Genomic DNA, 27,488 nt, shown 5'->3' with positions numbered 1-27,488 from the left:
GGGCAGCCACCAATGAAATCATCAGGATCCTTGAGGAGTACAACCTCGAGGTTTCTTGGTCCAGGAGCCGTACACGGTTGGGGATAGGGTGGTCAGCTTTCACAGAGTTGATGTTATTCAATTTCGTGGGAGACGGCCACTCTCTGCGATCGTGGTCGGCTCTGTTTCGTTAGGTGTCTTCTGGATGCTCCAGTTTTCTGATGAGCAATTCACCATCGTGCGGGTCACGAGGGGTACGCTCGATGTCGGGATACTTCCAGCTTGGATGGAGTATCGACGACTTGCTGGCGAAGTTGGGACGGATCCTGGACGGTCTCCCGAGCATCAGAGAGCTGGTTGCTCTGAACGCTAACGCCAAGTCTTCCGCCTGGGGTTCATCACTCACTGAACCCTGAGGCGCTGGTCCCGCACAATTCTTAGAAGCCAGGAACCTGTACTTCCTTAACGAGGAAGAACAACCGCCGACTTTCTCTTCCGAACTGGGGGAAAGTTACATTGACGTCACCTTGGTGACGGGCGATCTACTTAGGAGTACCAGCAGTTGGACTGTCTGGCCCGAAGCCGATATTGGATCGCTTACGGAGGCGGTCTAAGAGCTCCAGATTCGGGTCACTATAACCTAAGGGGCCTGGATCAGGACAGGCTGCGGCTGCCTTAAAGGGGTTGGAATGGCGCATGGAGCAAAGGGAGCAGGTGGAATTGATGGCTGAACAACTCGGCCGGGCAATCAAGACTGGCTGCAATAGGGTCTTACGGCGGCCTAGACCCGTGGAAAGTACCCAGTCAGCTGATCTGCGAGTGCCTGGAGCCGTCATGATCTCCGCTTCCGGGAAGCCGTCTCTTGACGCAGGCGAAAACCCGGGAAAAGGTGGTGGTCCTCTGACCTGAGAGTGCTGCGCGCAAGAGTTAGAACCGCGCGTAGAAGATACCAGCGTCGCCCCCTAAAGGGGATTATCGTTGACGACGTGCGCGCTGAGGGTCTGCGGATCTACCCGCGCGCTCATAGTGAGTACGTTCATGCTATCACACAAGCCAAATTCAGATTTTGGCAAGACTCTATGTGTGACTTGCAACGCAAGTCCCTTGTTGTGGAACCTAGTATTCGACAGATTTTTGTGACCGTATATTCCCAGAAGGGTCCAGGCTTTTGGCCGATGACTTTCTCCTGTTAGTTCATGGTAATTCATGACCACAGCTAGAAGACTGGACACAGGCGGCTTTGTCAACTGCAGAGGGCTGGATGGACATCCAGCAAAATTTAAAAGATTTCTATGGCCAAGACGAAGTGTATGCTTCACAAGTGTGCAGACAAATTATCATATAGTCGTAACCCCCATATTAAGTATAAAGGCTGTGTAATCAGCAGAGATAGAATTCATAAGTACTTAGGTGTTTTGTTTGATGAGAAGTTGCTGATGAAGAGCATTCGGGGAGGCCCCGCTCGATAATCACCAAGGACTTGTTGAAACATCTCGGTGATGAAATCAGGAAAAATTGTCACTCAATAATTTCTGATCTGGCCCTTCTTTTTCCTGATGATTCAAGAGCTATTATTGGTTACATTGTTCATGACCATTTAGGGTTCAGAAAGGTTTGTGCACGTTGGGTGCCGCACATCTTAATGGAATGTCACAAAAATATCTAAATGGAATTTTCGATGTGCTACACAGAAAAAGGTGATGTGTTCCTTAATACAATTGTTTTCAACGATGAAACATAGATTTCATATTACACGCTAGAAAGAAAACAGCAGTCAAGTGAATCGCATCATCCTCAATCACCAACTGAACCAACAAAGGTCAAGGTCACAGCCATTCAGATGCAAACTGATGGCCACAGTCTTTTGGGATCAGTTTGGCATATTGCTGATTGATTTCATGCCACGTGGAACGACTATAAATGCAGAAGCCTACTGTGGAACTCTATGTAAGTTACGGGGCACCATTCAAAATCGGCGACATGGATGGCTGACCAATGGTGTCGTTCTGCTGCACTATAATGCATGTCCACATGTTGTGAGTCCAACATGTGATTTACAGAGAACATTTGGATGGGAAATTTCCGATCACCCACCATACAGTCCAGACTTAGCTCCTTCAGATTACTATTTGTTTGTAAATTGAAAGAATTTTTGTGTGGTAATTAATTCACGGGTGATGAAAAACCTAAAAATGCTGTTAATCAGTGGCTAAATGGACTGGTGGCAGAAGAATAAGACGAAGGTATATTAAAGCTATAAGGTACATAGTTTAAGAGAAATTAAAAAAATATTTATAAAGTTTTCAGAATAAATGTTTTTACAATGAAACAGTCTTAACTTTAGAGATAACCTCTAGTAAATCACTTAACATGAAAGAAAAAGAACACAGAATAAATAAAAAATTCTTACGTTTGAGAGATACATGCAATTATATCTGAAAAGGGACTCTTGGGAATGCTGGCAGCTTCAGTAAATGTGCGCAGGAATGTTTCCTTTTGAGAAATATCACTTAACTGCAAAAAAAATTCTCTAATAAAACACACCTTTAGTTACTATGCAAATAAAGAATTGAAATCAATACAGTAATTACTAAACTACTAAGTAACTCTGGCTTTCAAAAGTTCTGATTAATTAACTGGCAATATATCATAAACAAGCTTGTTGCACATATAACAGCTGTTAGTAGCAGTTACAAACTTATCATTAAACAATTTTAATACTGCTTAAAAGAATTCATTTTACTGCTTCATAAATTTAAAAATTTTAATAAAGGATCCAATTATATTTTAATACAAAATAAATATTATATCACGTAACAATAAAAAATATAAAACAATAAAAGTTTATTTAATTAATTTCAGCCAAAATAACTACGCCAGCTTTCAATTTATTTAGTAAAGTTCAAACTTGCATGGCAGCATGGACATTACCTTGGAGAAAGATGGGCTCTACCAATCAAACATCTTCTATGTATTAAATTTAGTACAGATCATAAGTATTACATAAAAAAAATCATGTACTAAAAAACTGTTAAGCCATCAAATTTTTTTGCAACAAAATCCGGCAGTATTTTATTATTGAAAATGAAATGGCCATTTATAACCATTTTTCAATCATTACCAAACCATTTAAAATTGATTTTTAAAATTAAATTAAAAGATCTTTTTTACAGAAACAACATTACTCAGTCAATAAGTCTATAAACTACTAACTAAAACTAATAAAAATGTGAATTTTTGGCGCTCCATTTGAACTTTTACAAAATATGCATAAATAATTTTCAATATCTTTGAATAGCAATTAACTTGTACGTATTATCTTCATATATCCATTTATTATTTCATGTAATTATACTTTATTATTTATGGCTTCAATTACTTCTATATTTAATTTAGTAACTAATTGAGTATTTTGTGATGTTGCTTGAATCAAAATTTTACAGTGATTTCCCTGGACTCAGCAAAGCAAATACTGTATACTGGACAGTTTATCTGTGGAGAAGCATAGTTGTCCATTCCTGATGTGACCAACATATAATTATGTACAGATCAGTAAAAAAGATTTATTCATTTTTAAGTAAACTAAAATTTTAAATTAAAAAATTCAGTGTTAAAAGAAACTAAATTATAAAATCTTCAACTTCTATATAACATTAATCTCTCTCTCTTTCCCTCTCTCTCTGTCTCTCTATCCATCTCTCTCTCTCTCTCTCTCTGTCATACACACACATGCATCCAATTAATTATTAACAAAGATCACCTTTGAACACACCAAAATATTAAGGTTAATACAAAATTACTAATTTGTGTAGAAAACATTTTCCATCATCGATTATAAAATATAAAATCAGATAATGCATTATAATCATTACATATAAAAACTGATAGCGGTCATGATCAGTTAAATTAATTACTGGTTATATTCACAGTAACTTTTAAAAGAGGTGTGCTGTTTTAAATAATTCATCATAACCGATAAATATTTCAGTGACAACAATCAGTTTTGAATGTAATGATGGTAATACCTTACCTGATTTCATAATATTTTATAACTGATGGTGAATTCATGGAGTCAAAAGTTTTCCATAAGTAAGTTTATATTAATCTTGCTATTATAGTGTGTTCATAACTGATTTTCATTAAAACCTTTCTTTTTTTTAAAATTTAATTAGCTGCTCTTAAATGAATCGGTTATCTTAATAACTGAAAGCATTAGTGCAAGTATCGCTACTGGCAGGATGAATTTATTTTGCTTACATGAATAGCTATTGAGAGAGTTACACTATAAACAGCATAGTTATTCAAATTTGAATCAAATTAATTGAAATCCGTAACTGCTTTAGTTTTTGCAGTTAAGTAAGTCCATCTATCATTTTGTTGACACTACTCATTTTTACAAGCATTAAACAACAAACATTTTAAGAACAGTGATAATTAACAATTTTATAAAACTACTTACTCTATTTAATGAGTTACCTGAAAAGATCTTCGCATGTGAAGTGGATCACACTCCATAAAAGTATCTATTATTCATTTGGGTGACCATTCATCAGATGTAACAAAAATTTGTTCTTACATAGACATTTTTTTATACAGAAAAAAGTTTTATGAAGCGCATTTCCTTGAAAAACAAATGTTGTAGGAGTTTATAACACAGAATGATATCCAGTTCTGTCGAGTTAAGAACATATTGCATAGAGTAAAAGTCATTATAATCAAGCTGCTTTAGGAAATATTCAACTCGCTCTTAATCTCAATTTAAGATAGAATCTTCTTCAAGAGAAACAAAAACAGACTGAATTCAAAGAAAAGTACCAGAAGTACATTTTTTGAAAATAAACAGGGGTTGTTTGAAAAATTCTCAGCCTACCAAGAAAATACAATTAAATTTTTTTTTCTTCAACTTATTCACCCTGTAATTTCATACAATTTGTCCAATTCTACAAAATAAGCAGTTCTCTCAGCTTTCACTTCATCATTTGAAGTGAATCTTCACCTAGCAAGCCATTTCTTCAGGTTTGGAAAGAATAAGTAATCACTGGGAGCCAGATCTGGTGCATTTGGAAGCACTTCAAAGTGTAGGTCATGGAGCATTGTAGCAACAATCTGAGTGCAGAAGCATTATTGTGGCAAAAAAGCACTTTCTTTTCAGTCACACATTGGATGTTTAGCAATATTGGACCATGAGTGAAACATAATACTCTCTAATGATGGTCTGGTCACTTCCAGGTAGTCTACGAGCACCACACCACGAAAATCCCAAAAAACTACGGCCATGACTTTTCCTGCAGATGGTACCATTTTTGCTTTCTTTGGCACACGTTCATCTGTTCCCACCCACTGTTTGGTCTCTGGCATGAAATGGTGAATCCATGTTTCAATTATTTTGTAATTAAATATTAAAAAAACTCAGTGGAATCATGATTAAATAAGTCTAAACATCAAGTTCAATTGAATGCATTTTTTATTAACAATCACGGAAATCATCGAGCAGAATGCTTTTTCATACCTAATACATCATGTAAACTGTAGTGCACATAGGCTATCAAGATGTTGGCAATCTCAACAAGCTCGCATACCATCAGTCGGTCACCATTTAATAGGGAAATGTGGATCTGATTTCATTGGTCACAGCGGTTTTTGGACATCCCAAGCATTCATCATCTTGAATGATTAAACAACCACGTTAAAATTCAGCAGCCCATTTTTTTTATCATCGAAAACTGAAGGAGTAGAATTCTTTAAAGTAGAATCTACTCTTTATATATCCATCAGGATTAAACCTTTTAAAATAAAGTACTTTATTATTCTCAAACTTTAATTTCATCTATTTTCCAAAAAAAATATCAAAATTTGTTTGCTTTATTTGATTGCCACAAACAAGCAACTAAATGTAAATATCTGAAATTTTGCAGCACACCATCTAAATGTTCATACTTGACAAACATTCATTAGATCATACATGTAAAATTTCTGTTAGACCAAGAACTATCTGAACAATTGATATATGCTTTTTCTGTTCCCACATAAACATTTACTCATATGTAGGTAATGATATAAGATTAAAAAAAAAGCAATAAGCATATACAATTAACCTGATTGTAAAAGTCTGATGCAGCAATACAAAGCAATTTCTTATCTTCATATGTACATCTTCCTATTCTTGATTGGACATGGGGAAATCTGAAACGATTAGCTAAGGAAAAATAATTGTTTAAACTGAAGTGAAATGTACATGAATACAATAAAACTAGAAACAGCTTAGGGAGCATGTTCATGAACTTACTATGGATAATTTGGAGTTATTAATCTTTGTGAATATAGAGCATCTTTTAATGTTATACTTTCTGAAACAATATAACAAACCAGTTTGTTACTGTAATACATAAACAATTTTTTACTATTCAGAACAGTAATGGGTATGAATACAACAGATTTGATAAATGAATTAAAATTATAATTTGTTAAGTAATTATTAAATCAGTATTGTTATACATAAAAATGTTGAATCTGTAAATTATATTATTTATTATATATGTATAATTATTTCTAAATACCAGTTTAATACACTATTCTTTTTTTTTATAACTTTAATTAGTAATTCTATTAAATATAAATCTGAAATAAGTGATAATTAATTCCATAAGAAATTTTTCCTCTCAAAAACTATACAATATTTTATTTCCTATATGTTTTACATGTTTTAATTAGCACGATTTCATCTTCGTATTTTCATTTTCAGGAACCAATTTTATGAAAACTAAATGAGATATTCTAATGCTCAGTAAAGAGAATTAATTTAAATTATGTAAACCTAATTTAGTGCCTTAGACAAATTAATACACTTAAATCTTACAGCATGTGATAAAAAAGTTCCATTTATTATCCACAGGTTTTTCAGAAGTAATTAAATAAAGTTAGACAAGTTGTTAAATGCATGTGATAGTTTTCATTTCAGAAAAAAATTTACCCTGAATAGAAGCTATTTAAAAGAGTGTGATAAAATATTATACAACATTCAAAGTGAATGGTTTTTTTTTAACTAATTAACCAAAATATAACAAATTTATTAATCACAAGTTATGTACTTATTATTATTATTACATGTCTTATAATATAAACATCTACGATTCATTTTTAAGTTTCATACACATGTTATAAAGAAAAAATTCCAATACATAACACTGAAGTAAAAATCAAATTCTAATGAGTATTAGTTGTGTTCTAAGAAACTAGACTTTATAAACTTTCAAGGGAATGCACTAATGTAGTTGGTCCCAAACATTTTCCCTTGCTGAATCCAGATTTTCTCAAGGCGCCTTATGTAAAATTCTAATAAGTACACTTTGCAAAATGGCTGATACTTTTTTGCAGGGTTAAGTAAAAATTAATTAAATACATTTTAGATTCCAAAAAATTGTAACTGAACAAATTCAATAAATTTTAATAATTAATACATCCCACTAACTTTAATAATTAAGGGATGTATGAGCCTGTTGATCACCATAATTTTTTTTAAATCATGCAATTAAACTGGACACAGCCACCCTCATTCCCTTCTGTATTTAGATTTTATTATAGCAACTGCCAAAAACCCAGCTTCTCATTTAAGAAGCCATAAGCATAATTAATAAGTTCCAAATAAAATTACAATTCTCTGACGTTTACCACTTAGAAATGGATATTCATTCATTTTTTACAGACATCCAAAATCCACTAAATATTACTCACTCCAAACTGTTTAAGATTATAAAAGTATGAAGGATCTCGAACAATTTTTGAGCCTTTGCACTAGTGATAACTTTGCAGAAGAGATGATCTTTTATAATGTTATTAATATCTATAAACCGTTTGTAGCAAATTAAGTGAGAATTATTATTATTGTCTATAGTCTCATGAACCTTTATCTCAATCAGACCTCTTTGATATGAACAAACCTCCAAGAGGAGGTATTCAGAGCGGAAACTCAGCCCACTGCTGGTGGCATCACCTACGATAGTCCTGCACCTACAAAATTCCCAAAGGGAAGTAGCCCTGTGCACCTAGCTAAGAATTACACAGGCTTTCTCCCTTGCCACTGTGATGAGAGAATGATGCTCTAAATAAGAATTGCAAGAGCACCGCCTCGACAAAACACGGCTTCAGTGTGTATAGACCCCGCCCAGGATGTTGCTCATTATCTGATCATTAGTGTCAGCCATTTTTTTGGCTTTGACCAACACTTCACTTATGTGCCTTTGAAATGTGGCATTATTATCTATCCATAGCCCAAGGTGCTCCACTGCAAGGATAGGGCGACTATTATGGTACCAACCCTAAATAAAACCGAGGACAATTTAAGCCTGCCCAAGACTACAACCACCTACCTGGGTCTTCTTCAATGAAAATTGAGGCCTAATCTCTTGCAGGTGCGAGACAGATTATCTATCACCTAGTTCCCAAAGCCCATCACTATCTGTTCCAACTTAGCTGTCATAATGAGTGCCATGTTGGTCTCATCCAACTACAAACCTAATTCCTTTCCTTTTAATTTTTCAATTAATTGATCTGAGGTCCTCCACTATGAGCTGTAACTTTATCTTGATTTAACATTTTTAGCTTCCTGTTAAAGTAGTCACAAGATTTACTAACTATGCTACGGTGAGCAGTTTCTAAATACCATTTCAACTTAATTAGTAGCATGTAGCTTCGTGTCAAAACTTTCATACACAGAACACTCTCTTCGCGACTGACTTCTGTAGATGTAAAGCAAAGTCCAAATACTTGACATCTTATTTTCGATTTTTATGTTTTTCCTCAAACTCTTGCCACTGTTTGATGTAGTGCCACCCTTATTATCACTCTCACAATGCTTATTACTATTTAATAACAACCGATCCATTCTCAAAAAGGCATAAGAGAAAAAATACTTCAAAAGAAGCAAGAGAAAAATCTTGATCACAACATTCAGTTGGTACAATCTCTAAAACTAATTCAACACTAGAACAGTACAGTACTGAAATTTTTTTATTTACGAACATATAGTATCAGAAAATTTGAGAAACTACAAAAACAATTAACAGAGTAATGTTGTGTCATCTAGTAACAATTTATAGAGGCTTCTGCAAAAAGTAACTAAGGGGTTTGCACCAGCTCAACTAAATTGCATCCTATGACATAGAATTGAAATGAAAATAAAATTATGAAAATTGTATAATATTTTGCAGCACTCCTGTGAGGAATTTGCGATTCCCCAGGGCACTGAAGCAAACAGTTTGGTAATCGTTGCACTAGTGCATAACCAGTATATGAATGTAATAAAAGCAGAGATACTACATTACATATTAAAGCAAGGCCAGCTCTAACATTTTTGCCGCCGTAGACAAACCCAAAAAGTGCCGCCCCAAAGCTTCAAAAAACTTAAAATCTTTCAAAAAAACACATAATTATAAAAGAATCATGTTAACCAGAAAAATGATATATAATTCAATTAAGACAATAATACCAATATAGATTTACAGGAAACTGTTTTATTGAAAAATAAAATTTACATTTTTAACAAGCTAATGACAGTGAGCTTACATACTAAAGCTAGTACCTACTAATTTCAGAGATAATTTAAATATACTTTTAAAACAATACACAAAACTAGTAAAATAATAATATTATCGTACTGATACATAGTAAATAATATTATTTTCTAAATTCAAGTAATCAAAAATATTTTTGTGGGTTTTGTTTATTTTTTTGCACTCTAGTTCAGGCGGTTTCGCTGCTCCTAAATTTTTCCACCGTAGGCAGTTACCTACCTCGCCTACCATCTAGGGCCAGCCCTGATTACAGGCAATACAAAGGTGTGATTTGGAAGGTTAAAAGAATTGTAGTACAATACTGTGAGAACAGCTTATAAAAAGAAATCCATTACATTACAAGATTTACTATTTATTGTAAATTTCCACTTACTTTCAATCAGATTATCTTCTTATTTTTGGTAATAATACGAATAATTTTGAAAGGATTTGCACTGTTCATCTGATCATCATAGTATCTATGATTAATCTAAAACAAACTTTGGTACTTACGTATTAATGCCACCACAGCTACAGCTTTATTTAAAAACAAAGTAGTCAATCGGCCCATTAATTAATGGGCCGATTGACTATTGATAAATTAAAATTAATAAAGAGACTGTTTTGAATCTATGTTAAACTCTATATCGACCCATTTTCCACCGAAATCCGATTGCTATAGCTGCGGTGGCATTAATACGTAAGTACCCAAACCTTCTACACATAATGAAAATTAATTGTAAACTTCAGAGATACATAAGAAAATCTTTCAATTCAGCACACAACTTAGATTACACTGTTTGATCTGATTGGCTACTTTCAACCTTTGTTACATTGCCAAAGAAGACTGATGTGCTAAATAGTACAGGGCAGATTTTGCATCGGTTTTATGAGTCATATTTTAAAAGTATTTTTGCATGTGTTTTGAAAAGTATGAAACATATTTATAAAGTAAGAGCCTTCGCCTTATATTTAAATATCAGTGGGTCTGAATAAAGTTTCATGCATGTAGGGCCATCTATCGGCTACTTACACAGCCACTGCAGTTGTTTTGATTCAATAGTTTTTTGCCTGCCAGTGAATGCAGATCGCAATGTCCACAACAATCATTTCTCCCGCCAGTTGTGCAGTGTGCACTGTGATTTGATTTTTGTGTGGGAAAGGATCTTCAGCATCTGGAATTCATCGGGAGTGAATTCTAGAGAAGGAAAACCTTTTCCTAGTGTATGAACCTACAGTAATGAGTGAAGGAAATGTTAAGACAATGGTGTCGAGACTTTAAAAATGGCCGCACAAATGTGCACGATGAAGAGTGGAGCGGCAGGTCTGGTATTCAGACTGACAAAATCATTGAACAAGTGAACCGAAAACTGCAATGTGATCAGCGATTGACGATTAGTGCTCTGGCTGATGAATTTCCGCATGTTGGATGCACCTCTATCTACATGATTGTCACAGAAAAGCTCAGATATCACAAATTGTGTGTGCAAGGTGGGTACAAAAAATGCTCACCAACCAACACAAAGAGTAAAGAATATACACTGGATGAGTGTTTTTGGACTGCTATTAACAAGATGGAAATGATTTGTTTTCCTACATTTTTATAGGCAACGAGACATGGATATCCTACACCAATGCAGAATCAAAGCAACAGTCAATGCAATGGTGCCATTAAAGTCCCCAAAACCAAAACAGTTTAAAGCAATCTCCATACTCAAGTCGAAAAATGTTGGCTAACATATTTTGGGACAAAAAGGGCATCGTCATTTTGGTTGATTTAATGGAAAATGGATCAACAATTACAGCTGACATGTACTGCATAACACTTACCAAACTGAGAAGTGTGATCCAAAATCGACAACGCAGGAAACTGTCATCTGGTGAAATCCTTCATGACAACGCGTATCCTCACACTGCTGCCTTAATCAAGCAGATTTCTGCTGTATTTCATTGGGAACTTCTTGACCACCCTCCATACAGTCCAGTCCTGACCTTGCACCTAGCGACTACTACTTCCTCTTCTTGAATTTAAAAAAAATGGCTTTGTGGACAACGGTTTGAAAACAACAAGGAACTCAAGACTGCTATTGTTCAACTAGTTCAATTCCCAGGTGGCGAACTTCTATGCAGAGGGGTTAAAGAAACTGGAGCAGCATTACAAAAATTGCTTAGAACTTGTTGGTGATTACGTGGAAAAGTGAAGTAGATATGTAGTAAACTAAAACTGTAAGTAAAAACCTTTTCTCACAAGTTAATTTTTTTTAATGACCAAATGATTCTTACTTTATGAATATGCCTCATATATACCAAAGAGTTGAACACTTATATGATTCATAATTTGTGTTCAGAAATGGAATTAGACAGGTGCAGTTTTCAGTATTCAGATACTGGTGCCGAAGATGTAGGTATATTAATCAGGTTGTGTATCTGTGCTTTAAAGATTATGAAGCTTTTGAGACGAAAACAATTCATGAAGGGACAAGTCAGAAATGAAAGAAGCTGGTGTACTGAGTAGAGTGGAAATAGATGATGGGACTTACAGCTATGATACATGTAAAGCGCCTGAGTTACAAGAAACACCAGATACAGTTGCTTTCTCTAAAAGTAATAATATTCAATATATAACCAGTGCCTGTGTGAATGGGACTGAAAGTGTCACCAGTGTAATTGAATATCAGCTGCACTTTAATAGGGTTAGTACACTGACATACAAAAGTACATTTGATTCAATAAAGAAGCCAATGAGAAATCAGTTTACTCCTCACTTTCCCGAGTAAACCTGCCATGATTACTCTTTTTTTTTTTTTTTTTTTTTTTTGCCATGATTACTCTGGGAACAGCTACCATCATTTGGGGTTACTTGGCCATTTCTCAATTTAAAACATCTGCCAATTCAAGACCATTTACTTCAGAAATTAAGTAATTGTTGTAAAACTTGGGTCTACAGTTACACTCTATGTTTACATGTCTGAAAGTTTTCTAAAACATGTATGTTAAAGACAAAAAAACTAAAACATGATGGCTTAAGTTACCCCTTTATGTGGTAATTAAAGACAGCAATAAGAATTCAATGTGTGACTTAAGTTAATAAGTGACGGAGTAACAAAATCAATACAAAGGACTAAAATAAACGTACAAATACTGATCCAAGACATTTATTGGTTAAAATAAAAGTAAACAAAGTAAAAATGTTTACATTACTAGTGTTTTGGATGTTTAATTTACACTAAAGTTGAAGATGTCTAATTTTTTACATTTACTGATTAAAGTTTATTTAAGTTCATATGGAAAAGTATGGTGTCCTCTATTGATTGTTACAGGCTGTACAGTAATGACAATGTTTGCCATATTCACATCCATCTCATCATCCACAATCAGGAACATATAATTATTTCCCTGTGATTTGGAGCATTTTCGAAAAAACTTTACCTTCACTTTATCTTCTTTGGGTTCAATGTCAAGTGCAATAGCATATAACTGTTTTGCTACTTCTTTTTTTTATTTTCATTGAAGATAAGTTTGTTTCCATCCATAAGATAAGATAAGTTTCCATCCGGTTTGAGATCCTCTATTTGAACTGATATTTTCCTTGGTTTATTAGGCGTTTTTTCTGTAATAGATTCTCCCTCAAAATCTACATCAGTGAAATCCCTTAATATAAGGTCTGAATTCTGAATCTTGCACTGAAAAGTCGCTGTCATCAACTTCACTTGAATCTAAATCATTTTTCATAGCCCTTATTGAAGTGGGCATTTTCAATTTGCTGTATTCAGGGCCTTTGGAAGTGCTCGCTTGAGGTTCGATGTTACAGGCTTCTGCTTCCAAAACTTCAAGTCCTTCAATACCTTTTCCAGCTAGAACATTTAATTTTCTTTTTTTTCTGTTTTTCATGGGTTCTGTTTCCTTCTTTCTACTGTACTTAAGGTTGGTTTCAAATGATTTGCAACCAGTTGTTGCTAGAATCAAGATCTTCAGGAGTCTTTGTTTTTATGATCATCAGGAAGCCTTTTCAGTACTTGCTGCAATCCAAAGGCACAATCCCTGCTGCTCTGAGGCCACTCTTCAAGTTTTTTGTGATGTTTTCTTCTCCTAAGTCATCAATGCACTTTTTTAAGAGTCGAGGAGGCACTGTGCCTGTCTTTAGGCACAGTGCCACGATATTTCTTTTTCCAGTTGTAAAGTGTCTCACACCACTTTATCTTTAAGGGTCTGAAGAAAGCCACATCTAAAGGTTGAGTGTACTGAGTACTGTTCGGGGGAAGCAGCACAAACTTATGTTGTTACACTTACATGTGCCAATAATATGTGGTGAAATATGGCTTGAAAGGTTATCTCCTATCAACAACTTATTAGCACCTTTGTCAAACTTACTGAAGGATGGCAATGCTATCTTCTCAAACTAGTCCTCAAAAATTTCAAGGTTGAAGCACCCACCCCCTCATCATAGTTAACTATCATAGATGGGTCTACATCCTTAACCGTCAATGTGAGCTCATCAAAGTAGCTGTTTATAGTTTCCTTATTGATAGCCGCTCTACACCTTTAAACATTCTGGCATAATCTATTAGAAAGAATCCCACTATGTCTCTTTATAAATGATTCAACAAAATCTACACCAGTCATATTTTCTTTGAATCTTTGTTCAGTTCGTCCACATCGATCACGATACCCCTTGACAATTAATCTAATATCCAAGACAGTTAATGGAAATTCCTAATCTCCAGCCAAACTCATGTATTCCGCTAATCTTTTTTGTTCTTCAATATCCAAAACAAAAGGTCTTCTACCTTATTTCTTTTTCCTTTTATTGATGCAGTAAGAGCACACCTTGAAATTCCAAACTTTTCGGCAGCCTTCCGTAATGAAAATCCTGTTCTCACTTCTTCTACTGCTTCTTTCACCTGATCTGATCTGATCGAGCTCCAATACACCTTTCATATTTTCAAGGCATTTTCCAGCTAAAAAAGAGAAAGAACTTGTGAGTTATATGTTTTAAATTTCATATAATATGATGTTGTTAGTACGAGGTAACAAAAGCTACATGTTTGGTGGCCTTTGTTACCCCATATAGGAAACAGCTGAATTTAACAATATAGAGAAAAAACAGAATGGAAATATAACCTATAAAGTAAAACAACTTTAAAAGCATTGTTTGTGATTGCTTATACTGAATTCAAATTAAAAATTCACGATTTTGGTGATTAAAGTTATGAAATACATAAAGATATGATAAAAATTATCCTAATTATAAATACAGATTTATAAACTTACCTTTAAAACACACATAGTATAAAAAATGCAGTCCAAAACATCACCAAAATACAGGTCTGATGGCATGAAAAGTAACATTCAAACTCAAAGAGTGTTGCCAAGATCAGTGTTCAAAATTTACCCAGCAAAATGGGTTTAGTTATCCCAGCGATTTAAGTAACCCCAGCTGACGGTGATTTTTTTATAATGGTTAAAGCACTAAACAAATGATGCATGTTTTGTAAGTATGATATTCTGGGAAAAGTCTATAAAAATAGACGAAAGAATAGAAGCTTTCAAGAATATAACTCCAGTAAATGAGATAATCACAAAATCTTTTAATATAAAATATCAATAATAATGACAATTTTTCACCTTGCATTTTAATATACTTTACTGTACTAAACCAAAGAGAATTTCATAATCTTTATCGTGTTTGAGATATTTTAAATATCTTTTGAGTAGCATTAATGATTATGGTCATTAACAGTTATAAATACCATAAAATTCACCAAAAATATAACCGTCATCAAAATTTAAACATCTAAAGAAAGCGGTTTGTCACAATTTAACTTTAGTTGTCAGCACTTCATCTTTTTTTCTTCACACTGTAATCTTCAAGAACCTACTTAATGAGATATCCAGGTCTTGTAGAACCATAAGGTTATATGGATTATAATTTACAGCCTTCCCAAATATCAAAGATAAGTATTAAAGCAAATTGTTTAAATACTATTCCATTATCTTATTAAAGAAATAAACAAATTAATGGAAAAACAAACTGCTATTTTTCTTTACATATTGATGAAGACAGGTCGTTCTTTTTTGTATGAAATATTTATGACACAAGAAAACAAAGTATGAAGTATTAATTAACCTTATTCTCACGTATTAAAAGGATACAATGATCTCAGCCAAGGATTTGTGGAAGCACTGATAAAGAAACAACTGAGGCACCATGTTGCTATTGGGACTGGAATTCCTTGAGTAAAATTTGGTAATGACATTACAACCCATGCCTGCAGCAGGGGTAATTGTTGCTCACTACATGCTTGAGAGAATACCTAAAAAAAATAAAAACCTGTTAGAGAATATAAATATCAAGCTATCATAACAGTATCATAATGTAAGTTTAGGACATTTGCAAATAATATTATAATAATATGAAATTTCATTAAAAGAGCTTTACAATGAATTTTAATTCTTACTGCATCAGTGCCTGTATATAATAATCAGTTTTCAGACATACATAAAATACCATCCTCTATGAATCATGAGACCTTGCCGTTGGTGAGGGGGCTTGAATGCTCAGTGATACAGAGTAGGTGGACCGAAGGTGCAACCGTATCGGAGAGGTATCTGTTGAGAGCCAGACTAAGGAATGATTCCTGAAAGAGAGCAGCAGCTCTTTCAGTAGTTGTTAAGGGCGTAAGTCAGGACGACTTAAACGGCCACATCAACAGCACTCGGTCCTCTTAGTACTGCGCAGCTGAAAGCAATGGAAAACTACAGCTGCTTTTTTCCAAAAAAATGTAGCTCTCTGAATTTTCATATAGCAATGATGGAGGTGCCTTCCTTGGTAAAATATTCTAGAGGTAAACTAGTCCCCCGTTCAGATCTCCGGGTGGGGACTACTACTAAGGAAGGGGTCTACTAAGGAAGAAAATTAAAAAATAACGTTCTATGAGTCGGAGCGTGGAATGTTAGAAGTTTAAAAAAGGTTGGTAGTTTAGAAAATTTAAAAAGGGAAATGGATAGGATAAATGTAGATGTAGTAGGAATTTGTGAGGTTCGGTGGGAAGAGGAAGGCTACTTTTGGTCAGGTGATTTTAGAATAATTAACTCAGCTTCAAATAATGGGCAGGCAGGAGTAGGATTCGTAATGAATAAGAAAATAGGGAACAGAGTAGAGTATTTCAAAATGCATAGCGATAGAATCATTGTAATAAGGATAAAATCAAAACCTAAACCGACAACGATTGTTAACGTCTGTATGCCTACAAGCGCCCATCATGATGATGAGGTAGAGTGTGTATACGAAGAGATTGATGAAGCAATTAAACACGTAAAAGGAGATGAAAATTTAATAATAGTTGGAGATTGGAATGCAAGCATTGGAAAAGGCAAGGAAGGAAATATAGTGGGTGAATATGGACTGGGCAAAAGGAATGAAAGAGGGGACCGACTTATAGAGTTTTGCACGAAGTATAATTTAGTAATTGCCAACACCCAATTTAAAAATCATAATAGAAGAATATACACTTGGAAAAAGCCAGGCGATACTGCAAGATATCAGATAGAGTATATCATGGTTAAGCAAAGATTTAGAAATCAACTTGTTGACTGCAAAACTTACCCTGGAGCAGACATTGATAGCGACCATAATTTGGTGATAATGAAATGTAAATTGGGGTTTAAAAACCTGAAGAAAAGGTGTCAGATGAATCGGTGGAATTTAGAGAAGCTTGAGGACGAGGAAATAAAGAAGATTTTTGAGGACGACATCGCAAGAGGTCTGAGTATAAAAGATAAGGTAGAAAATGTAAAAGAAGAATGGGAGAATGTTAAAAAGGAAATTCTTAAATCAGCAGAAACGAACTTAGGCGGAACAAAGAGAACTGGTAGAAAACCTTGGGTTTCAGACGATATATTGCAGCTGATGGATGAACGTAGAAAATATAAGAATGCTAGTGATGAAGAAAGTAAAAGGAACTATCGACAATTAAGAAATGCTATAAACAGGAAGTGCAAACTAGCGAAAGAAGAGTGGATTAAAGAAAAGTGTTCAGAAGTGGAAAGAGAAATGAACATTCGTAAAATAGACGGCGCATACAGGAAAGTTAAACAAAAATTTTGGGGTACATAAATTAAAATCTAATAATGTGTTAAACAAAGATGGCACACTGATTTATAATATGAAAGGTAAAGTCGATAGGTGGGTGGATTATATTGAAGGGTTATATGGAGGAAATGAATTAGAAAATGGTGTTATAGAGGAAGAAGAGGAAGTTGAAGAGGATGAAATGGGAGAAACAATACTGAGATTTGAATTTAAGAGAGCATTAAAAGATTTAAATTGCAGAAAGGCTCCTGGAATAGACGGAATATCTGTAGAATTACTGCGCAGTGCAGGTGAGGAAGCGATTGATAGATTATACAAACTGGTGTGTAATATTTATGAAAAAGGGGAAGTTCCGTCAGACTTCAAAAAAAGTGTTATAGTCATGATACCAAAGAAGGCAGGGGCAGATAAATGTGAAGAATACAGAACAATTAGTTTAACTAGTCATGCATCCAAAATCTTAACTAGAATTCTATACAGAAGAATTGAGAGGAGAGTGGAAGAAGTGTTAGGAGAAGACCAATTTGGTTTTAGGAAAAGTATAGGGACAAGGGAAGCAATTTTAGGCCTCAGATTAATAGTGGAAGGAAGATTAAAGAAAAACAAACCAACATACTTGGCATTTATAGAAGCAGAAAAGGCATTCGATAATGTAGACTGGAATAAAATGTTTAACATTTAAAAAAAATTAGGGTGAACAATTGCTAACATTTACAGGAACCAAACAGCAGCAATAATAACTGAAGAACATAAGAAAGAAGCTGTAATAAAATAGCGAGTCTGACAGGGATGTTCCCTATCCCTGTTACGTTTTAATCTTTACATAGAACTAGCAGTTAATGTTGTTAAAGAACAATATAGACCTGGAGTAACAGTATAAGGTGGAAAGATAACGATGCCACAATTTGCTGATGATATAGTAATTCTAGTTGAGAGTAAAAAAGATTTATGAATGGCATGGATGAAATCCCACACAAGAACTACAGCATAAAAATAAACAAGAAAAAATGAAAGAAATCAAATGTAGTATAAATAATTTAGATGGACCACTGAATATACAAATAGGAAGAGAAAAGATTACGGAGGTAGAAGAATGTTATTTGGGAAGTAGAATTACTAAAGATGGATGAAAAGGAGCGATATAAAATGTCAAATAGCACAGGCGAAATGAGACTTGAGTCAGAAATATAATTTGTTTACATCAAAAATTAATTTAAATACAGGAAAACATTTTTGAAAGTAATTGTTTTGAGCGTAGCTTTATAAGGAAATGAAACTTGGACGATCAGAGTACCTGAGAAGAAAAGATTAGAAGCTTTTGAAATGTGGTGCTATAGGAGAATGTTAAAAATCAGATGGGTTGATAAAGTGACAAATAAAGAGGTGTTGCAGCAAACTGATAAAGAAAGAAGCATTTAAAAAAATACAGTTAAAAGAAGAAACAGACTTATAGGCCACATATTAAGGTATCCCGGAATAGTCGCTTTAATATTGGAGGGACAGGTAGAAGGGAAAAATTGTGCAGGCAGCCAATGTTTGGAATATGTAAACAAATTGTTAGGGATGTACGATGTTGGGGGTATATTGAAATGAAACGACTGGCACTAGATAGTGAATCTTAGAGAGCTGTATCAAACCAGTCCAATGACTGAAGACAAAAAAAAAAGCTACTACACATTAAATAACTTTCTTAATACCTATCTATAAACAATACAAAGTATAATTTTTCACACATGTACATGTCATTTAATAAAGGTTATGTATGAATGGATTCTACTGAATGCCACTCAAACACAATTTAATTTTACATAATGAAAATTACGTTCATGTATCAGACACTGTGTTTTGAGTCAAAAAATTTTTGACTCAACCATATTTACTCCAACTTTATATGATTTTCAATCATTTACTGAAGCTTTACAAGCACAATGAACTTTCAAATTTTCTTAAACTTACTATTTTAGATTATTCAAATGCTGTATTTACAAAGCGTACATAGAATTTATAAACATAAAATTAAATTTGTAAGGCTGTAAAATAATGCAGAATGAAAATTATGATTCTCAAAAAGTTCATTTATAAGAAAAAATTTAATGCTATAAAAAATAATAAAACACATTAACCTGGAATACAACAGGAGATATAAGTTGTGGATGGGGTTGTTTCGGTGCTAAAAATTCTCCGATAACTTTTGAAAGGACTTCAGATGCTGGAAAGAAGTCACCAAGAAGATGTGGAAGAACAATACATACGCATTCAGCTTCAACAGGATAAGCCCATTTAATTCTGCATAAACCAAATTAAAAAGTAAGAAATAAGATCTAAATTAAATAAAAAACTTTAATATTAATTTATTCTTATAACAATAAATTACAAAATGTTATTTTGAAGGTTATTATTATTAATTGTAATAATAATAAGCCAATTAAAAAACTGTATCTTTAATTTGATTTGCTTATATTATATGTATGTAAAATGAAAACTGAGTTTTCTAAGATTTTTTCAAAATAAAATTGGAATAACATATTTAATTTTCCAAAAAACAAAAATCTAACTTGTAAATAAAATATTCATACATAGCACAGACAAATGTTTTGCTTCTATCATTAGCTGACTACATTGTGTAACATACATTTTGCTAAAAATAGTTGTTTCCCAAATCTCATAACTTTAATTCAAGGCCATATTCGAATTTTGTTTGATTGAATAAAGAAAATGAAATAAAAAAATCATATCATGCAATTTGATGTTATAAATACTAGTTGTTCCTAATTTGGTGTGTAAAATTGCTGAAGAAACATTTTTATAACTAAAAAATGAATACAAGTACACTTAGGAGTCTGTAGCAACTGTTTAGTAAAAAAATGATAGCAAAACATAAAACTATATTAATGTATGTAAATTTATAAATTTTTCCTGGTAGAGAAATGTTAATACTGATCCTATTTGAGAAATGAGCAACTAAATATTATAAAAAATCTAATGGATCCAAAAAATGTAATATTCATGTATTTAATATCCATGAAAACAAAATAGATAAAAAGGGAGATAGAAAATTTTGTAAATTTTCTTCTTAGAATTCTTTTTCTTCTTAGAATGGACCAAATTAATTCACTTATTTCTATAAATTTAATTTCAAAATTTCAACCTAAACTAGCTAAAAACAAAAATGCAATGATAGTTAACAGCAATGGAGCAATTCAGGAGAGTTAAACAGTTAAATCCTAAATAAAATCTATTCTTACAAAACTATTCTGTGGAGTCATGCTGCTTATATATGACAACTTTAAACTTGTAAATTAACAAAAATAATTGAACACTGAATAAATACATTAAGGAACAATTCCACAGTCCATGTAAGCCTACCTGGGGACACATGAACTTGAAAAAAAGGAATTTCTATTTGTTTTTCTTTTAGATTTTACAAATGCACAAAATTATCCAAAACACTTGAATTATAACAAAAGTCACAAGCTAGCCTTACAATTTATATTATTCTTGTACAAAATCCTTTTCTTTAAACAATTACTTTCAGTTTCTTTTTTTTTATATCTGCTTTTTTGAACACATAATATATGCAGTAAGCACAAAAATTACCTATTAAATAATGTAGATAATTTTTCAATGGCTGCAACTAATACTTCTGAGTCCACTTGCCTTTCTTTTCCTTTTTCGTATTCTCCTAAAATTAAAAATATTCATAAAGATCAAAAAAATTTCAACATTTTGTACACATTATCCCCTATCCAAACACATTAATCATTTCTTGTTAAAAGCTTTCATTTAATGATTTTTATCTAAATAGAATATACTTTTCTAGAAATGAGAACATAATTTTTTTTAAGTTTCAAGAAAATTCCTAATACTGATAGTGTCATAAAAATCTCAAAAAAAAAGAAAAGTTGAATATATTTATATTTTATTTATCTGATCTATATATATTCAACTTTTATTTATCTGATATAATATATATAAATTATATAATATAATATTATAAATTATTAAATATATATTTTTTTTATTTATCTGATCTATATATATATATATAGATATGTTAACTAAATCAACTGCTACTGATTGAGCACCACCAAGGTGATTGTAACAAATAATTTAAAAAATTTATGAAAGGCTGGCCATACTTGAAGAAAGTGCAAATAATAAAAACGAACTGTCCACTGTATATAAAAATTCAGACCACAATGAAGTGGCACACAATTATGATTTAGTACAAATTCATAAGATGCATCTTATAGTAACAGCTATTATTTTATTTATTGCCATACAGTATATAAAATTAAACAAATGACAAGAGGTGCTGTCGCATCATGGTGACCATGACTAGCTAGACTTTCTCCCAACAGTGATACAATAGTTATTCACTTTTCCATTTTATTATTTATCACACTTGACAATTTATTCACTTCTTCACTTCAACTTTTCTACCTCTTACTCTAATTCCTCTTCTGAAGAATATTCAAGAGTAAAAAAAAAGTGCTAACACAACCAGATGATAAGAATAATTAACTCATTACATCAACAAAAACACTAACTTAAATAAATGACAGTTAAAATTAAATAAGTATCAATAACAACAAACCTGAATAAATGCAGGATAGAAGAAGCTGTAAGGCTGGCATTGAAGTAGCTGGATTTGTATGTACAAAAATTTCAGTGGCTAATCTTGTTGCTTGAGCCCTAATATCTGAATTATTACTAACTAAAACCAACCTATCTATTCCCTGAAAAAGAAAACAACAAAATTTTAAAATATTTTATTAAACAGTGTGTCTCAAGAAAAAATGACAAGAATTTCAGGATAAGTTCTACAAAATGAAAATAAAAAAAACATAATAATATGGGTTCAGAAACACTTAAATTTGAAGCTACAGCTTGCAAAAAACATATTTTTAAAAAGACTATGAATTTTCATTTCTTATTATTTTTAATATAGTACAATGAAATTTCAGTAATGCTATTAAATATCTTCTTATTTATTTTTTATTTTTATTTATTTTTAATAATTTATTTTAATTCAATATATTTTCCAATACTGATATGATTCCAGTTTTGGTTTAAAATTAAATACAATGCTGACATTACATCAGTTATAGATTTTGTCAGAATTAAATTCTCTACAAATTTTGTTTCAAAATTTTATTTGTTTAGCAGCAATTTAATGAAGTTATTGTGTATCAAATTTAAAAAATTTTGTTTTGCAACACCAATTTTTTGTGTTCTATTATAATTTTCTAGAAAATTACTAAATATATACAGTCTTAGGAACTGTTTTATTCAATTATTTAGTTCAAAAGCCATTTTGAAACTGTCTAATTTACTTGTGAATTTAAGTTGCAAGAAATTCAGAATGGTTTCATTTTATCGTTGGAGCAGAAATTTGGATAAAATTTTTAGTTAGCTAAAGTTCATTAACTTCAAGTTTCCTGACCCATGTTTATACAAGCTTTTTTCTATATTTTAACTTGCAGTACATCCTGAAATTCTTTCTGTTTCTTCATGAGACACCTTGTATATGGTGAAGTTCTTCAACTGCTGTTGCCTGTCTTAAGTGTAAATTTATTTTTACTTCAAAAAACCTTGACGCAATTGGACATTATTAAAGAAAAAAGGGTATAATGTTTAGGAAAAGGATTTTATGATGTTCCCCATAATAACAATTTAAAAAAGTCAGATTAAGCCTCCACAAAGTGTACCTAGATATATCTGGAACAAATAGGAGAAATTTGTCTAGTGAAGTGAATCTAAATAAACAGCTTCATTTACCATCAAATCCTACGTTGCTAGATCACATCTAGAGTTGTAACTCAGGACCTAATACCACCACAGGTGACAACTTGACAGTCAACCATGTAATGTCTTTTAAGGAATACTCCACTGGTTGAACCAAGCAACACCAGAGTTCAAAGAAGGCAGTATCTGGATACAGTAGGCTGCCACTTACAAGATAACATGCAACTGGAAGAATTGGAATGCTCTTAACAATATACACATGAACAAGAAAAATGCAAAGTCCAAAATAAAACGAAAGCAAATCACCTACATTTCCACATGCAATGTAAACTCATTCAACCAGACTGGTGAACTAAAAATAATAACTGGTCTAATGGGCCAACACAAAATTCTCATCAAGGGTCTTTCTTTTTCCTGTTTAGCCTCTGGTAACTACCGTTTAGATAATACTTCAGAGGATGAATGAGGATGATATGTATGAGTGTGAATGAAGTGTAGTCTTGTACATTCTCAGTTCGACCATACCTGAAATGTGTGGTTAATTGAAACCCAACCACCACCAAAGAACACCGGTATCCACGATCTAGTATTCAAGTCCGTGTAAAAATAGCTGGCTTTACTAGGACTTGAACGCTGGAACTCTCGACTTCCAAATCAGCTGATTTGGGAAGACGGCGTTCACCACTAGACCAACCCGGTGGGTTCTCATCAAGGGTCTGCAGGAAATAAGAAACACCAACCAGGACACCATAGAATCTCAAGGATATATAGAATCTACAAAGGGATACCTGGGAAGAGAATGATGAAAAATGTCCCACAGTGGAACAGGCTTTTTAATCAGCCTCAAAATAACAAACTTCATACAAGAATTCAAGTCACAATCCCCAAGAATCTCGACACTCACCCTAAAAGCACCTATAAAATCTACACTACAACAGATGACCATGCACCCACTAATAATAAAAGTAACTCTCCAAAAGACCATAAAGAAACAGAAAAGTTCAGGGATCTATTCGACCTGACTATAAATAATATCCTCAAAAACCATGATAAACAATTAAACAGAGACTTCAGTGCTCAACTAGGCAGAGAAAGAAGATATCGTGACATCACTGGAAAATTGCATACCCGAAAGAAAACAAAAACAGACAGACATGTAGATATCTGCAGAAACAACAACCTATCTTGAAATTTACATATTTCAAGAAGAAATCTTAAAAATTCAAAACCTGGAGACAACCTGACTAAACTAAAGGAGAATAGCAACTAGACCATGTCTTCATGGACAAACACAACCACAAGGAGATCTACAACGTAAAGTCCTCTGAGGAGTAGATACAGGCTCAGATCACTATATAGTCAAAATTAAAATTAAATTTACTCCCCAAAGAAAGCAACAAAACCAAGCCCCTAAAACCAAAAGAAAAATGGACCCTACCCAACTAATCAATAATGAAAATTACCAAAAAGCAACTGAAAAAATAACCACAGATAACCTCTATGATCTGTTTAAGGTTGTTGACCTTATCAACGATCAACGAAGAATTACATCCAATAAAATCCCATAAAAAACATCAATGGTGGAACAGCAAATGTGACGAAATAGTGGAGAAAAGACATCAAGCATAGCAATTTCACCAACCCCAAAAATCAGAAACATTCTTCCAAAATCTAGTACAACAAAGAAAAGAAATCATTCGAACCGTAAGGAGAATAATCCTACTAATAAAGATTGAAAACTGTAAACTGGCCCATCACAATAAAGACAACATGGAGATCCTAGTTAAATATTTCAACTAACTCCTAAATTGCGAAGAGCTGACAGAACTCCTAAACTTCAACACCAACACCCCCATAACAACACCACCAGAAAACATCAGCCCTCCCACAATAAAAGAATTTTACCAAGCACTGAGTGAGATGAAGAATTACAAAGCAGCAGGAGAAGATCATACTTTTGTAGAGATCTGGAAACATACAGGAAGTTCAGCAAAAATTGCCCTTCCTTAATAGCTTGTCAACATCTAGATCAAAGAAGTACTACCTGAACACTGGAAGTCAGCCGTCATTCATCTGCTACACAAAAAAGGGGACAAAACAGATCCTAACAATTATACGGGAATTTTACTCCTAAACACAACAAATGATGATGATTCTTGAAAGTATTCTAAAAATACATTCAAGAATCATCCTCAACAGGATCAGTTCACAACTCAAGAAAGAACTAGGAGAATACCAAGGAAGTTTCAGACTCTGGAGGAGCTGTCCAAACCAGATCGTGAGTCACAAGCAAATAATGGATTAATAATGGATCAGGAAAAGAAACAAAGACATGGTAATAACATTTGTAGATTTCAAGAAAGCTTATGACTGCATCCATAGAGAATCCCTACTAAAAATTCTAAGACCTTTGGACTACATGCCAAATTAATAAACATGATAAAACTGACCCTCACAAGATCTAGATCAAAGGTAATATTCAGAGGTGAGCTCTCAGAACCATTTGAGTCAAAACCAGACTGCACCAAGGTGATGGGCTCTTACTGCTATTATTCAACTGTGCTCTAGAAATGATAATGAGAGAATGGCTAAAAAAATTCTCCCCAAAAGTAAAAATAGGCCAAAAAATCAAAACAAACTGTCTTGGTTTCATCGACTTGGTACTGCTAGCTAACAACATCAATGGAAATAAATCACAGATATTAGAACTTCAAAACATTGCAAATAAAATTGGCCTCAAAATATCATTTGAAAATACAGAAATTATGCCCCAAAAACCAATATGATTAAAAGAAGTAAACTTCTTTTAAAAAGTAATAAAACAACTTCTTTTAAACGGTAATAAAACAAAAACAGTAATTAATTTAAATACCTTGGAGAAATAATAACAAACAACCCAAGCAAAGAACCTTGATCCAAATAAACTAGCTAAAGCTCAAAAGTTAACCTGGTACACTTACAATAAAAAATTCCAATCAATATATGCAAAAGTAAAATACTACAACACAAATATAAAACCAGGAGCCACTTATGCAGCAGAAACATTCTTCCACCTGAATGAACAATCAAAGACAGACTCCACAAAATCAAAAGAAGAATTGGAAGAACCTTCATCAATAAAAAGTACCAGAAAGAAGGACAGTGGTGGATTGTGCCCAACAAAGTTGTGTACAAAGAGTTAGAACTCATCACTGATGCCATGCATAAGAGGAGACTAGGATTCGTTGGACATATCATGAGGATGCAAGATTCAAAACTTTTAAAACAACTAGTCCAATACAACCTCGACTTGAAAAACACCAAGATAGGAGGCAGATGGATCAGAAAAATAAGAGAGGATCTAAAAGGAACTGACCTTACACCAGAAGACATCACAGATAAGATAAAATTAAACAAGAAAATCAAGAACAATAACACTTGCTTCACACTCACAAGAAAAAACTCACCATATGAACATTTTCAATGCTAAAAAGGACACAAACATTGGAACATATGAAAAAGTACTGGAAGGACCACAAGGCCCAAACAGTCCCATCGAAGAGACTCAGGTAATGAACTGACTAAATGACCCTATGAAATCTCACAAAAGATAAAAATAAAAGAAAAAAAAATTGTTGAAATTTTGACACATTTTCATACATCTCAATCACATTTTTTTAAAAACTGATCCTATAGGAATGCTTTTAAAACAGTTACAATAAAATACAAAAAAAAAGTTTAGTTATATGATTTAAATTTAATGTTATATGAAATCGTTTACTAAAATGAATACTATTAGGTTAAAAACTGTTTTTATAAAGAGAACTTAGAGCCCCATCTATTTTACAAGATATACTAAATAATGTTTATTGTTTATTAGATGATACTATCACTGTAATAATTTTTTTAACGCAATAAACATTGTAAAAGTTCTATTTGAGAAAAGTTACTTTTTGTACATTTTGACTTTTGATCCAGATTAAAATTTTGGGCTAAGTCTGTGAAATTGATACAGTAAAGTTGTACCAATCTCTTAAAAGTACACAATAAAATTTAACAATTTTTTTTTTATAAGATCACAACACTTCCCTCTACTATAGATATTATAAAAATCTAAATCATTTGTTCATAGTTATTGCTTA

General features: G+C 32.9%; 1 protein-coding gene and 1 pseudogene across 3 annotated transcripts in view; both read right to left on the bottom strand.

Annotated features, from left to right (window-relative positions):
• The window catches only part of htt (huntingtin), a 310,315-nt gene that overhangs the window by 6,492 nt on the left and 276,335 nt on the right, over positions 1 to 27,488 (bottom strand). For 2 of the 3 annotated variants that reach the window (XM_075355687.1, XM_075355696.1), the window contains 6 exons: positions 22,217 to 22,358; positions 21,217 to 21,301; positions 19,743 to 19,905; positions 15,681 to 15,841; positions 6,075 to 6,162; positions 2,390 to 2,493 (listed from right to left, as the gene is read on the bottom strand). In XM_075355687.1, coding sequence (XP_075211802.1) covers positions 2,390 to 2,493; positions 6,075 to 6,162; positions 15,681 to 15,841; positions 19,743 to 19,905; positions 21,217 to 21,301; positions 22,217 to 22,358 — 743 coding nt within the window. Of the gene's footprint in view, positions 1 to 2,389; positions 2,494 to 6,074; positions 6,163 to 14,185; positions 14,486 to 15,654; positions 15,842 to 19,742; positions 19,906 to 21,216; positions 21,302 to 22,216; positions 22,359 to 27,488 lie in introns of those variants that run through there. The other variant, XM_075355705.1, reaches the window with a different exon arrangement.
• On the bottom strand, positions 12,765 to 14,813 carry LOC142318506 (uncharacterized; annotated as a pseudogene).

The sequence above is a fragment of the Lycorma delicatula genome, chromosome 1 (assembly GCF_047948215.1).
Source record: "Lycorma delicatula isolate Av1 chromosome 1, ASM4794821v1, whole genome shotgun sequence".
NCBI lineage: Eukaryota > Metazoa > Arthropoda > Insecta > Hemiptera > Fulgoridae > Lycorma > Lycorma delicatula.
This window is presented reverse-complemented; position numbering and strand designations above follow the sequence as displayed.